The sequence below is a fragment of the Triticum dicoccoides genome, chromosome 6A, assembly GCF_002162155.2.
Source record: "Triticum dicoccoides isolate Atlit2015 ecotype Zavitan chromosome 6A, WEW_v2.0, whole genome shotgun sequence".
Taxonomy (NCBI): Eukaryota; Viridiplantae; Streptophyta; class Magnoliopsida; order Poales; family Poaceae; genus Triticum; species Triticum dicoccoides.
Window position 1 is genome coordinate 25,332,902 of NC_041390.1, and position 11,439 is coordinate 25,344,340.

General features: G+C 41.0%; 1 protein-coding gene across 1 annotated transcript; it reads right to left on the bottom strand.

Moving 5' to 3' along the window:
* Positions 1-6,405: 6,405 nt before the first annotated feature.
* Positions 6,406-10,188, bottom strand: LOC119319651 (FBD-associated F-box protein At5g56370-like). Its single transcript, XM_037594097.1, has 5 exons — positions 9,908-10,188; positions 9,579-9,691; positions 7,560-8,384; positions 7,323-7,478; positions 6,406-7,230 (listed from the first exon to the last, which is right to left on the bottom strand). Exons 1-5 carry the CDS (start codon positions 9,984-9,986, stop codon positions 6,817-6,819), a joined length of 1,587 nt encoding a protein of 528 aa, XP_037449994.1. The 5' UTR covers positions 9,987-10,188; the 3' UTR covers positions 6,406-6,816.
* Between the last annotated feature and the right edge of the window lie 1,251 nt (positions 10,189-11,439).

The following is an 11,439-nucleotide window of genomic DNA, read 5'->3' on the forward strand; positions in this document are numbered from 1 at the left end:
ATGTGCTTCCGCAAGGAGTACAATTACACTTCACGTGAAGCACAATGTGTGCTTTTAAAAAGTGAAAAAAAACACAGACATGCTTTCAAAAAGTGAAAAAGCACATGCGTGTTTTCAAAAAATTGAAAACCACATATATGTCTCGGTTTTGTTTTTCTGTTTCAGTATTTTCTTTTTTTTGCTTTTTTTTCTTTAGTTCTTGTTTTTTTTTTGAAAAAAAAGTCATTCAAACCAATTGACGTGGGATCTTGTTTGAAAGATCTCAACACAAGAAATACAATGGTAAAAATGACACATGATTTGAAAGCATGGTTCAAGAGATAAAATGTTTTAAAAAACGGATGAACATAAAAAGCATAAAACCCTATGTTGCGACAACACATGAGCAGTGTGGCAATTGTCACCACTTTGAAAAGGTGAAAGTCCTTTACGAAGGTTACCCGTTAGCTAGTGATTTCAATGGTATACAAGTTCTCCAAGCCTGGGTCATGAATTCTTTCTTAATGTTTTACATGGCCCGTGGTACACCAGCCTAACAGAGCCTGTCCCAATCATGGTTGACACATCTCCTACACTCATGCATGGCTACACTGGCTGTCTAGCACGCCCAGACGCCCATGTCGCCTCTTTGTGACCTAGTTTTTGACTTGTTTTGCTGTGGCGTTTATTTGCACTGGTCGCCAACTTTGACAACCAGTGTATGTGATATGTTGTTTCGTTCCCTATATTTGCACTGGTGGCGAACTTTGATACCTAGTGGATGTAATATGTGTAATAGCCATGATAGCCTAGCATAAGTTGTTTGCTTATTTATTTCTCTGTTATCTTGTTTATTTGTTTGCTTGTAGTCAGTGCAGTTCTTTTTTCGCGGTTTGCTAGTGGCCACAATAACCTATTTTTTTTTAACTAGGCCACAATAACCATGGGCTACATATTTACTGTAGTGACCATGGGCCTTCTACGGGCCGTATGATCGATTGGCCAAACACGGGCCAATAACGGACCGCATTATGGGTCGTAAACGGGCTAGAGTTGGAATCGTCCGTTCATGGACCGACCATAGCGGGCCGTCGTTAATCGACCGTATTTGATGACGCTATGAAAACGGCCCAGTGGATTAATGGGCCACAAACGGGCCGACTATAACCACGGGCTGAATTTGGCCCACAAGCAGAAAAGGCTAGTAACGGGCCATAAGTAACCGAATGCTGGAAAAGAGCCCAAGAATAAATGGGCCCTGAGAAGGCCGAAAGATAACACGGGCTGGAAACGGTCCAATAAAATAACGGGTCGTTAATGGGTATAAAGCGATACACTGTTCATTACGGGCCAGTTTCACCATGGGTCGTTAATGGGCCAAGAGTTACAAAGGGCCTCATATGGGCCGGAAGACGTCCTGGGCCATACATGGGCCAGAAGTTACAACGGGCTGGAATCATATTGGACGGCCCAGATGACGCTACTGAGCCTAATTCGGATAGGCCGTAACAGGCCGTGAGTTAGCGGGTTGTGAATGGGCTATATGCGAGCCAACCCGCTACCTTTTGACCAAGTCAAACGTGCCGGCCTTTTCACAGGAATGGGCCTCTGTTGGCCTATGCCACGTGTCGACATATCATAGGCACCTTCGGTCCAATGAGTGGATGACATCTGTCCTAACTGTGAGCCGACACGTGGTTCCTTTGGCCATTGAGAATTTTACTTGTGGAAAATCTGGTGGATACCACGTGTCGGTTACCCTTGACGAAAGCAATTCTATGACGCGCGATTTATCATCATGGAAGTGGACACTTCCATGATGATAATTTTGGTAATGTCATGAAACATTTCTACGATAGCACAGGTATGACTATCTTGATTCTGTCATAAAATCGTCATGGATGTACATGCATGACAGAAAATGTGACCTACTGTGACAAACATGTATCATCACGGAAGTGTATTTTTTTGTAGTGGGGGATGCAGTCATTAGGGCATGCATGTATCTTCTGCACCTCCAATCCTAGAGGGCATAGAAACTTCGTTGCTTCATACGTATAGTCGGGCAATTCGTTATCCTTTGGAAGCTTCTTCGATCATTATTTTCAGTAGCTTCCCAAATTCGTTGTCAGATACATCATTGTCTGCCTTCCACTGCAGCAATTCCAGTGTGGTACCGAGATTTGTGTTGTCATCTTTGCAATTTGGGTACAACCCTTTTTTGTGATCCTCTAACATGCGATCGAACTTCAACTTCTCCCTTTCACTTTGTCATTGTCTCTTTGCATCAACAATGATCCGGTGAAGATCATCATCCGACACATCATCTTGTTCCACTTGATCTTCAGCTTTCCCCATTGCAGTATCACCGCATTCAGGGGATAGTTGTCATCATCCTCTTCTTCTTCGTTGTCTTTCATAATAACCCCTCTTTCTCCATGCTTGGTCCAAACATTATAGTGTGGCATGAAACCATTCTCAAGCAGGTGGATGTGAAGGGTTTTCAAGTTAGAGTAATCCTTCGTATTCTCACAGACAGGCATGGACAAGACATAAAACCATTCTGCTTGTTTGCCTCAGCCACTTCAAGAAATTTATGCAGGCCCTCAATGTACTCGGAGGTGCATCGGTCACTGTACATCCATTGGCGATTCATCTGCGTGCATTATATAATTAAGTGTATCAAAAACCATTACAAAACATCATAAATAGAGAAGTGACCAAATTAATACAAGCTCATCATCACATTAAAACCAAAATACAGTAGTGATCAAATGTTATTACTGAAAAAAGAAATACATAAAGTTCATACATAGTTTTCATAGAACAACATATAGCTCTCTAGAGCATCTAATTAAAACATACATTGAAACTATGAAAACATTTAAATGTAACAATAAATGCGATCATAATCACAACTAAGGTAACAATTGATCCAACGGCATAATGATACCAAGCCTCATTATGAATGGCATATTTTCTAATCTTTCTAATCTTCAAGCGCATTGCATATCTCGTGATCATCGACGACATCTGCAACATGCAACTCCAATTCCATCTTCTCCTCCTCAATTTTTTTTCATTTTTTTCTTCAAGTAATTGTTTTCTTTTTCAACTAAATTTAACCTCTCGACAAGAGGGTCGGTTGGAATTTCCGGTTCACATACCTCCTAGATAAAAACATCTATGTCACGTTGGGCGGCATAATTGTCATAAACACTAAATGAAACAAATCATAATAAAAGATAGGGTTTTTATCATTTATGCCACTAGTTGTGTCCCACTACTCAGTTTTGCCATTAGAAGTTACAACTGCTCAAAAATGCCATCAATCCGTGAGATGCTTGCTCAAAAATGCCATTAGATATTTAAAAAATGCCATCATTTTGTTAGATGTTTGCTCAAAAATGCCATTAGACATTGTTATTTTTACGTCAAACCCGTTGACCATGTTCTATGACAAAAATAAGCCTAGACCCACATGTCAGTTCTCTCTATCTCACAATGATATGTGTGGCCCCACTTGTCAGGAGTAACCAAGCGAATAATTTTATAAGAAAATAAGAACGTTGTTGGGATCAAGTGGGCCCCATACTTTATTGTAGTGAGATAGAGGGAGAGTTGGCATGTTGGTTCATAGGTATTTATGTCATTATAACATGGCAAAAGAGATTTGAGATCACAATATGGTGTTTAGTGGCATTTTTGAGCATGTGTCTAATAAAGCGATGGCATTTTTGAGCAGTTGAAATTTCTAGTGGCAAAACTGAGTAGTGGGACACAACCGATGGCATAATTGATAAAAACCCTAAAAGATAATATACCACATCCGAATCATAGACAGGACGAGGGCTGACGGGGGCGGATACCAAAACCATGGCACTATATAATAACAAACAATAATAAAAGTAAGAAAATCATACAAGTATCTATCTAAATCATACAAGTAAGAATTTTTTTTTTCTTTTAGAAAGAGGATAATAATAATAAGAGACTCACCACGGTGGTGCCGGCGACGAGATCGGCATGGGCGATCGACGGCGGTGAGGACGGGGACGGGACGGGACGGACCGCCAAACCCAGACAAATCTTGGGGAAAATGGAGCTTGCAGGTCGAGCTTGGAGAGGAGAAAGTTTAAGTGTGGCTCGGCCATTTCATCGAACACCTCATGTGCATGCATAGAAGGAAGACAGAGCAGCGCATGCACACACCTCCCATACGGCCAAAAAAAGAGGAGTGAGCAGGCAGGGGCGAGGGTATATATAGGCATATCTTTAGTCCCGGTTGGTGGCTAGAACCGGGACAGAAGACTAACCTTTATTCTCGGTTCCAGCCACCAACCGGGACTAACGGTGCTGCGCCAGGAGCAAGGCCCATTGGTCCCGATTTGTGTCTGGAACTAGGACCAAAGGGGTCAGACGAACCGGGACCAATGGCCCTCGAGGCTCGGCCGGCGCCCTGGCCTCACGAACCGGGACTGATCCACTCATTGGTCCCGGTTCGTAGGAGAACCGGGATTAATGCCCTTTTCTGGCCTGGACCAAAGCCCTGTTTTCTACTAGTGTACATATGATAATGCAAAGCCAGCACTGGCAAGATCTTTCAAAAAGAAGTTGTTTTAGATTTGTTTAGATGCGAGTGTAGACAACTAATTTGGGACAGAGGGAATAAATGTCAATGCAATCTCTTTTTCTTGTGGGGGAACTGCTAGTGCAATCTTGATAGTGAATCATATGGATGAGTACAAAGTACTGCTAATATGATTTCAATCCCAATGGCTTCCACGCAAAAATTCTATACCTACTATTAAAGGAAATATGTATTCTTGGTTTGGTTTAGTCCTTTTTGTTGATTTCGTTTGGTGTTTTTTTAGACAGTGTTGATTTCGTTTGGTTTGAGCGCACGCTAATGTTTTTCGTACGGTTCGCTCTACACAAGATAAGCCATCTGGGCCAAGTGCTTGTACATTGATGGGCCTTCCATGGGCTTTCACAGAGACCGCGAAAAATAATTGGGTCAAAATAAATCAACATTGTGGGAATTGAACAGAGGACCTACTGTCTGGCTCTTCAATGTAACAACCAATGAGCTATGCATCTTTCATGTTTCCTAAATCCACCTCGCTCTTTTACAATGGTTCCCACCAGTAAATATATGAGCGGCCCTAGGAAACAACCAACATACATGTTTAGGGTGAGCTAATTAATTGAATGAGCTAATAAAGAAATGATTATGGGCTTAAATAGGATGTGACTAATTGAAGAAAGAACTATGGGTAAACCGGTGGAATAATTAAAAGAAAGATTATAGGCTTAATAAATAGAATATTTGGATATATGAGGCTAAATAAAGGAAGGATTTGAAGTAAAAAGGTAGGATAATTAAAGGAAGGATCCGTAGGCTTCAACGTGGTGGGGCTACTAAATTAGAAAATGAAGGATTTGATTCCAGACTAAAATGGGTGAGGACTTCATGGTAATTAATTGAAGGATTATACTTAAATGGAATTAATGGCAGATTATGCCTGAAAAAGAAAATATGAACGCGGCTAAATTGCATCTTTTTTTTATGTTCATCTTGTAGAAGGATGTTGCGTTGCAACATGTTCTTCGTAGCGAATCCGATGCTATGCGACATTATGCTTGCACAAAACATCAAATTTTCCAGTTGCAACGCACGGGCATATGTAAATCCTAATGGTTGTCATGTGAATGCAGAAACCATATAAAAGGATGTCTTCCTCTAATTAGACACGACACGAGGTAGTGGGACCTGCATAAACAAAAAGAGAAAGTTTGAGACAGTCGCAGGCGACGTAGCCAAATCAAACCTTTTGTTAGCGAACATTTCTGTTCACTATGGTACGACCCCCGGCATAATGAGCCACGGGGATTAGTTTACGAAGTCTACCGACTTAATTAATCATAGGCTAATAGGATTGGAGAGACTGGGGAGGTTGGGCCCCACCCCCGGCTGAAATTCAGGGGGTGGGCATCATTTTTGTTGTACGGATGCAAATCCTGATTTCTATGGATTCAGATTCGTAACATAATGATTTGGAAGCAAAATATATATCTGTGGAAGCAGGGCGTCCTTTCTGTTGTACGAATGCAAATCCTGATTTCCATGCATTCAGATTCCATATTCTTTCTATGGAAGCAAATGCTCATTTCTTTGGATGCAAACTCATATTTATTCGGATGCATATACCAATTTATTTGGAAGACAAGTTCAATTTAAATATTTTTCGTAAAGAGTCCATAACAATTGTAAAAAAATGTTTGACCTAAGGATGAAATTGTAATGTTGGAAGACAGGCATCTCCATTGTGCTTGGACGACGCAAAATAAAGTGCCATGTTGGATACAAATCTCACCAAATTGAAAAAAAAAACAGTTGATGTGGAGCAAATTTGCTAGCCGGTAGAAGCAAAATGAATTGATACACTTTCACTCTTAACAGAACAAGGTCATTTCCCTTACTTGCCCTTCCTATCTCTAGCTCACGGCCTCTATGAGCCGCACGGTCAGACTCAGTATTGTGAGCGTGATAAACAAAACCGGGGCGCCAAGCTGTTGCTGCTGCCAGTAACAATACCCTGAGAAAGAAAACACAACACCACATCTTGCGACTGAATAAACACTACAAAAATAAACACAACACTGGCCCAAACAAAAATAAACTGTCAACTAATCCCTACAAAGAAAACACTACAAAAACTAGACATTGAAAAGGTCTGATGCTTCAGGAAAAAAAATGGTCCTATAATAAGTTTACATTCTGTTACATTGGGCCACAGCCTAAATGGCTCTGAACAGGGGAGCAGTTAGCTAAAATTAAATGGAAACCGCATTGCACGACTGTGATAATGCCCGCCGTAATGCTTTAGCCTGGCATTGGCTGCAAGGCTCCATAACAGTTAACTTAACTGTAGATGGAACTTTATTCTCAATGTATGTTCTGATAGCCGAGAGTGCCCTGGGGGTTTCCATGAGAATACCAACCCCCATGGGCATACACCAATCGTACTTGCCGTCATCATAACACCTATGCCCATAAATGGTGTCCAATGTAAGACACTCAAGTGACACCGCGTTCTTGAGAATATAACATGTCAGTTCAATCAAGCACTTCGCAGAGCTGAAACCACTGATCTTCACGCTCTTGAGGCAGCTATGGCGGTGTTCAGGCATGTGCCTCAGTTGAGAATCAGCAAAAATTGACTTGTGCAACATACGCAACTGAGTCACCTGACAATAGATAGAAAGGATAATAATGATTTGAGTTAAACGGACCCAGATGCTTTGCAGGATGAAATGAATAAACAGCGCCAGCGCCTTACATCTAATTCCAAAGTCTCCAAGGAAGGAGAAGCATCCAGGAAAGAAACCAGAGAAAAATAGTCATATGGCCGGTACTCGGTTGTTCCTGTTCTCAAATTAATGTTGAGGTGCTTAAGGTAGAGGAATTTGGTAGGCAGCATTGGTGCATCGACCACCTGCAAACAAAAAATGACATGTATCAGATACACTATACCAGGGATGACTAATGTAACCTGCATATTGCAGAGAATATATACCTCCCACGGTGATTCTATGGCAAGAGTTTCAATATTTGGCAGCATGGGTGGCAGCTTGGCACAGGCATCACGGATAAGGTTGTCTTGTTGCAAGTATAATTCCTTCAATTGCAATGTTTCCACAAGTGAGAAGTCTAAGCTGCTTCCTCTAAGGTAAAGACTAGAGAGATTTGGTGCTTTGCTCTCTATCACTGTCAATCTCCTGCATTCTAAAACACTAAGCATAATGAGGCGCTGCAGGGCACAAGATAACTTCAGACACCGAATCTCAGTGCACCTAGTAAGATCTAATAGCTCCAAAGCAGGAGAGTTGGAAAGAAGGCACTCTAACTCATTCCACGTAATGCTCACATAGCACAGGCACAGCCTTGTCAGGCTTCTCAAGGGGCCAAGTTCAACTGTGGGATGGAGGTCACAAAAACGAAGTGAAAGGTGCCTAAGTGAGTTTCCAACCCTGTCAGATAAAAGAGCGCACGGGAAGTTGTATTTTCTCATTGTTTCAGTTTCAGACAACACGAAGGTGAGTTCTTCAAGCCCAGGCTTAAGAGCAATCTGAAGCCAACGGTCAAAATAACTGAAGTCATCGAGCCCATTCATTTCATTGTACTCAAGCTTGAATGTTTTCAAGCTGCCTTTGTGTTTCCTGAGAATGCAGTCAACCTTGTGGTGGAACTTCTCGCCACTCGCACTCTTCAAGCCAATTGTATACTTATTAAATATGAGATTGGAATGACATCTCCAGGAATGTAAAAAGGCTTGAGATAGGCAAGCAGCACGAGCAGCTTCACGCATTGGCATTAAGGAGTGTATACGAAGCAATATGTCCTGCACACACAAGAATTGGATAAAAGATCAAAATTGGAAGTGCAAGGTCAATGGTACAATTGGAGAAAGAAAAACAGTAAAACCACACGAATAACATTGTACCCAGGTAGCCCTTCACAGGGTGCACTGATTTACATAGGTAGATAGTGCAAAGGAACGCAACTGTGCTAGGTTAAACTCAGCAATGCATAGAGAATTTTTTTTCTAACATTATTACTGGCTTTTTGGAGGTGGAGGACGAGGGGGAGACAGTTGCTAACAGCTCAAACCAATTAACTACTTCATGAAATATACTTCTGCTTGCATCAGTTGCCAGCCAACAATGATGTTTCTGTGCAATTTGGAGTGTGTTATTGTGCAATAATATGTTTATAAATGGGTTAAAAACAGTGACGAAACAGAAATGAATATGTAATTTCAGCATAGGGTACAAATAGCATATCAAAACTGAAAAGTTAAACAAATGGAAGTCTATGAAATGACACTGACATTGCATGAAAAACATGAACCTGGGCAACTAAGATGAAGAGATGTTCAAGAAGACCATGAAGATAAAGAAAAAAAAGGCAGAAAATGCAGAGTTCAATTCATAAATAGCTTTAGGTAGCACAAATTGCACAAAAGCTAAAAATCAACCCTACAGGCTACAGCATCTATAGTGCAATTGTGAAAGTTTTGATATTTTTTGTAGATTTGGGTACCACAATAGCAGAATCAAATATTTTGGAAAAGGTTCTGCAGCAGGTGGAAAGATTAATCATTTTTCAAATTTCTGTGATGAATATATCCCAATCAATTATCACATGAACTTTGTTACAGCGCAACACTAGCTTCATAGTGCTAATCAAAGCTTTCTGTTCACTTTTACAAGACATACTACCAAAGCACCTAAATTGCGCACAAAATTCTGGAAAGCTGTGTTGGGACACGTTACCATGCTTTGCAGAGAGACCAGCTACAGCTATAACAAATTGTCGAGTTTCTCATTGGTTGAGTAAAAAAAAATCATCTTTTTTGTGTTATACGTAGTAGGATGTGACCAAAAATAACTTCTCTCTGTTACTACATTAATATGTGACCAAAAGGATCTTTTCTCTGTCTTCAAATCGTAATATTATGCAGCTAGTCTAGCATAGTCCCGAGAATTAGTCCTTTTTGAGCAGTCCCGGTGACATTATGCTTGAAAAAATGTACCTCTGGGAGCTCTGGGATTGCCATTCTCTTAATTTTGCCAGATTCAGAGTCGTCATCTTGTTGACAGGGCGATCCCTTCCTTTTACCCGTCGTCATTGAGGCCATAAGCCGACCTGAGACAGGGGAAACAAAAGGAGTATGGTCATGGTAGCCAATCTCTTGACATGGATAGAAGAAAGCAGAAAAGGCACCCAATCTCTTGACTGTTTCCCCTAGTTGAAACTCCCCGTTGCTTCCTCGAGCAAAAAAATTACAACTTTCAAAGAGCCCGATTGGAGAACAAAACATGGACCCAGCCAAACGTAACAGAGAGGGGGGCGGGGCCTTACACCGGGCTCGAATTTGATGCCGACGCCGCTGCCGGTCGCGCTGCAGAGACATGAGCCTGTTGAGCGCAAACAGCCCCATGGATGAGGGATCTGGCCGAGAAACCACTTCAGATCTCGACACCTCCTTCAGATCTCAACTTTTCTCCTGCTCTCCTCTCATTATAAATCTTTGTTTTTGGTTCCGCTTCGAACTCAAATTCGAGCCGGCGCCGGAGCGGTCGGGCGGGGTTATCCACTCCACCGAAACAGAGAAGGCAAAGAAAGAAAGAGTAATAACTCTACCAAACCCTAGGTGCGGCTATCTTTCCTATTCTTTTCTCTCCCACCTTGTTTGCGATGGCCGGCCCAAGATCTGTTCTTTCCCACCTTCTTGTTTGATCACTGGGCCTACAGCGAGCGCTCCAGTGGAACGACCCAATAGGAAGCAGTTTTCGGGACGCACAGGCGGATATCCGACTGGGCCGGCCCAACCTAGCGACCAGCAGCGAACGAGTACAGTAGCGTCAGTCTGGGAGACCTCGACGCTCTTTGCGTCAAATTGTTGTCCCGACACACAGGGAGGCAGCCTGACGGGGCCGGCCCATAGAGCTGTACCGCTCCAAGGAAAAGAAAACAAAAAAAAGAGACAGGCGCAATGGAAGGAATCAAACCGGCAACAAACAGCTTGCAAATGCGTACTCCCAACCACTCCAGCTAACTAGCATTGCTTGTCGCACAACAGCGCGCATTTGAAATAACCTAGCACAACCGTCCAACCGAATTTGTCTACTGTACCGAACCGGAATTAGTTACTCTAGTGAACATCATAAAAAAAGTGCACATTTTTTTTTCTGTGCGGCCATTTTTTGAATATCTGGAAAAGAAATCGTAGACAGGAACATTTTTTCGAATATGCGAACAAAAAAACTGAAATAGAAGAAAATGTTTTTGAAAAACGTGAACTATCTTTTGAAGTTGTGAACAAATTACGAAATTCCAAACAAATTTTTAAAATGCGATTTTTTTTGAATTTTTGAACAAATAATAGAAAATAGAACATTTGATGAAAATATGAAACCGCGAACATTTTTCGAATTTGTGAGCAAAATTTTTAAAATGGAACTTCATGAAATATCTAACAAAAAAAATTGAAACCACGAACATTTTCTGAAATTCCTGAGCACTTTTTCAAACGCAAACATTTTTTAAGTTTCAGACCAAATTTTGCAACCGCGGACATATTTTACAATTCCAGAAGTATTTTTGAAATATGAACATTTTCTAAATTTGTGAAGAAATTTTCAAAAACCAGAACATTTTCTGAAATTCTTGTACATTGCTTGAATTTATCAACATATTTACAAAGTTGAACATATTTTAGAATCTGAAAAAAATGAATTCTAAAAAAAGACAAATATCAACATGAAAAAGGAAAAAGGAGAAAATAAAAGAAAAATAGAAATGAAACCGAAAAAAAGTTCATGGAAATTGAAACAGAAAAAAAATTCATCAAATTTGAAAGGAGTTCATCGAATTTCAATAAAAATTCATGG

Bases quoted from the DNA above. Each gene is read 5' to 3' on its own strand.
- LOC119319651 (XM_037594097.1), bottom strand. From the start codon at position 9,986: ATGGGGCTGTTTGCGCTCAACAGGCTCATGTCTCTGCAGCGCGACCGG. The intron at 8,385-9,578 runs GTACATTTTTTC...TTGTGTGTGCAG, and splicing joins CAATCCCAGAGCTCCCAGAG to GACATATTGCTTCGTATACA. The intron at 7,479-7,559 runs GTATATATTCTC...TTTTGTTTGCAG, and splicing joins CCATAGAATCACCGTGGGAG to GTGGTCGATGCACCAATGCT.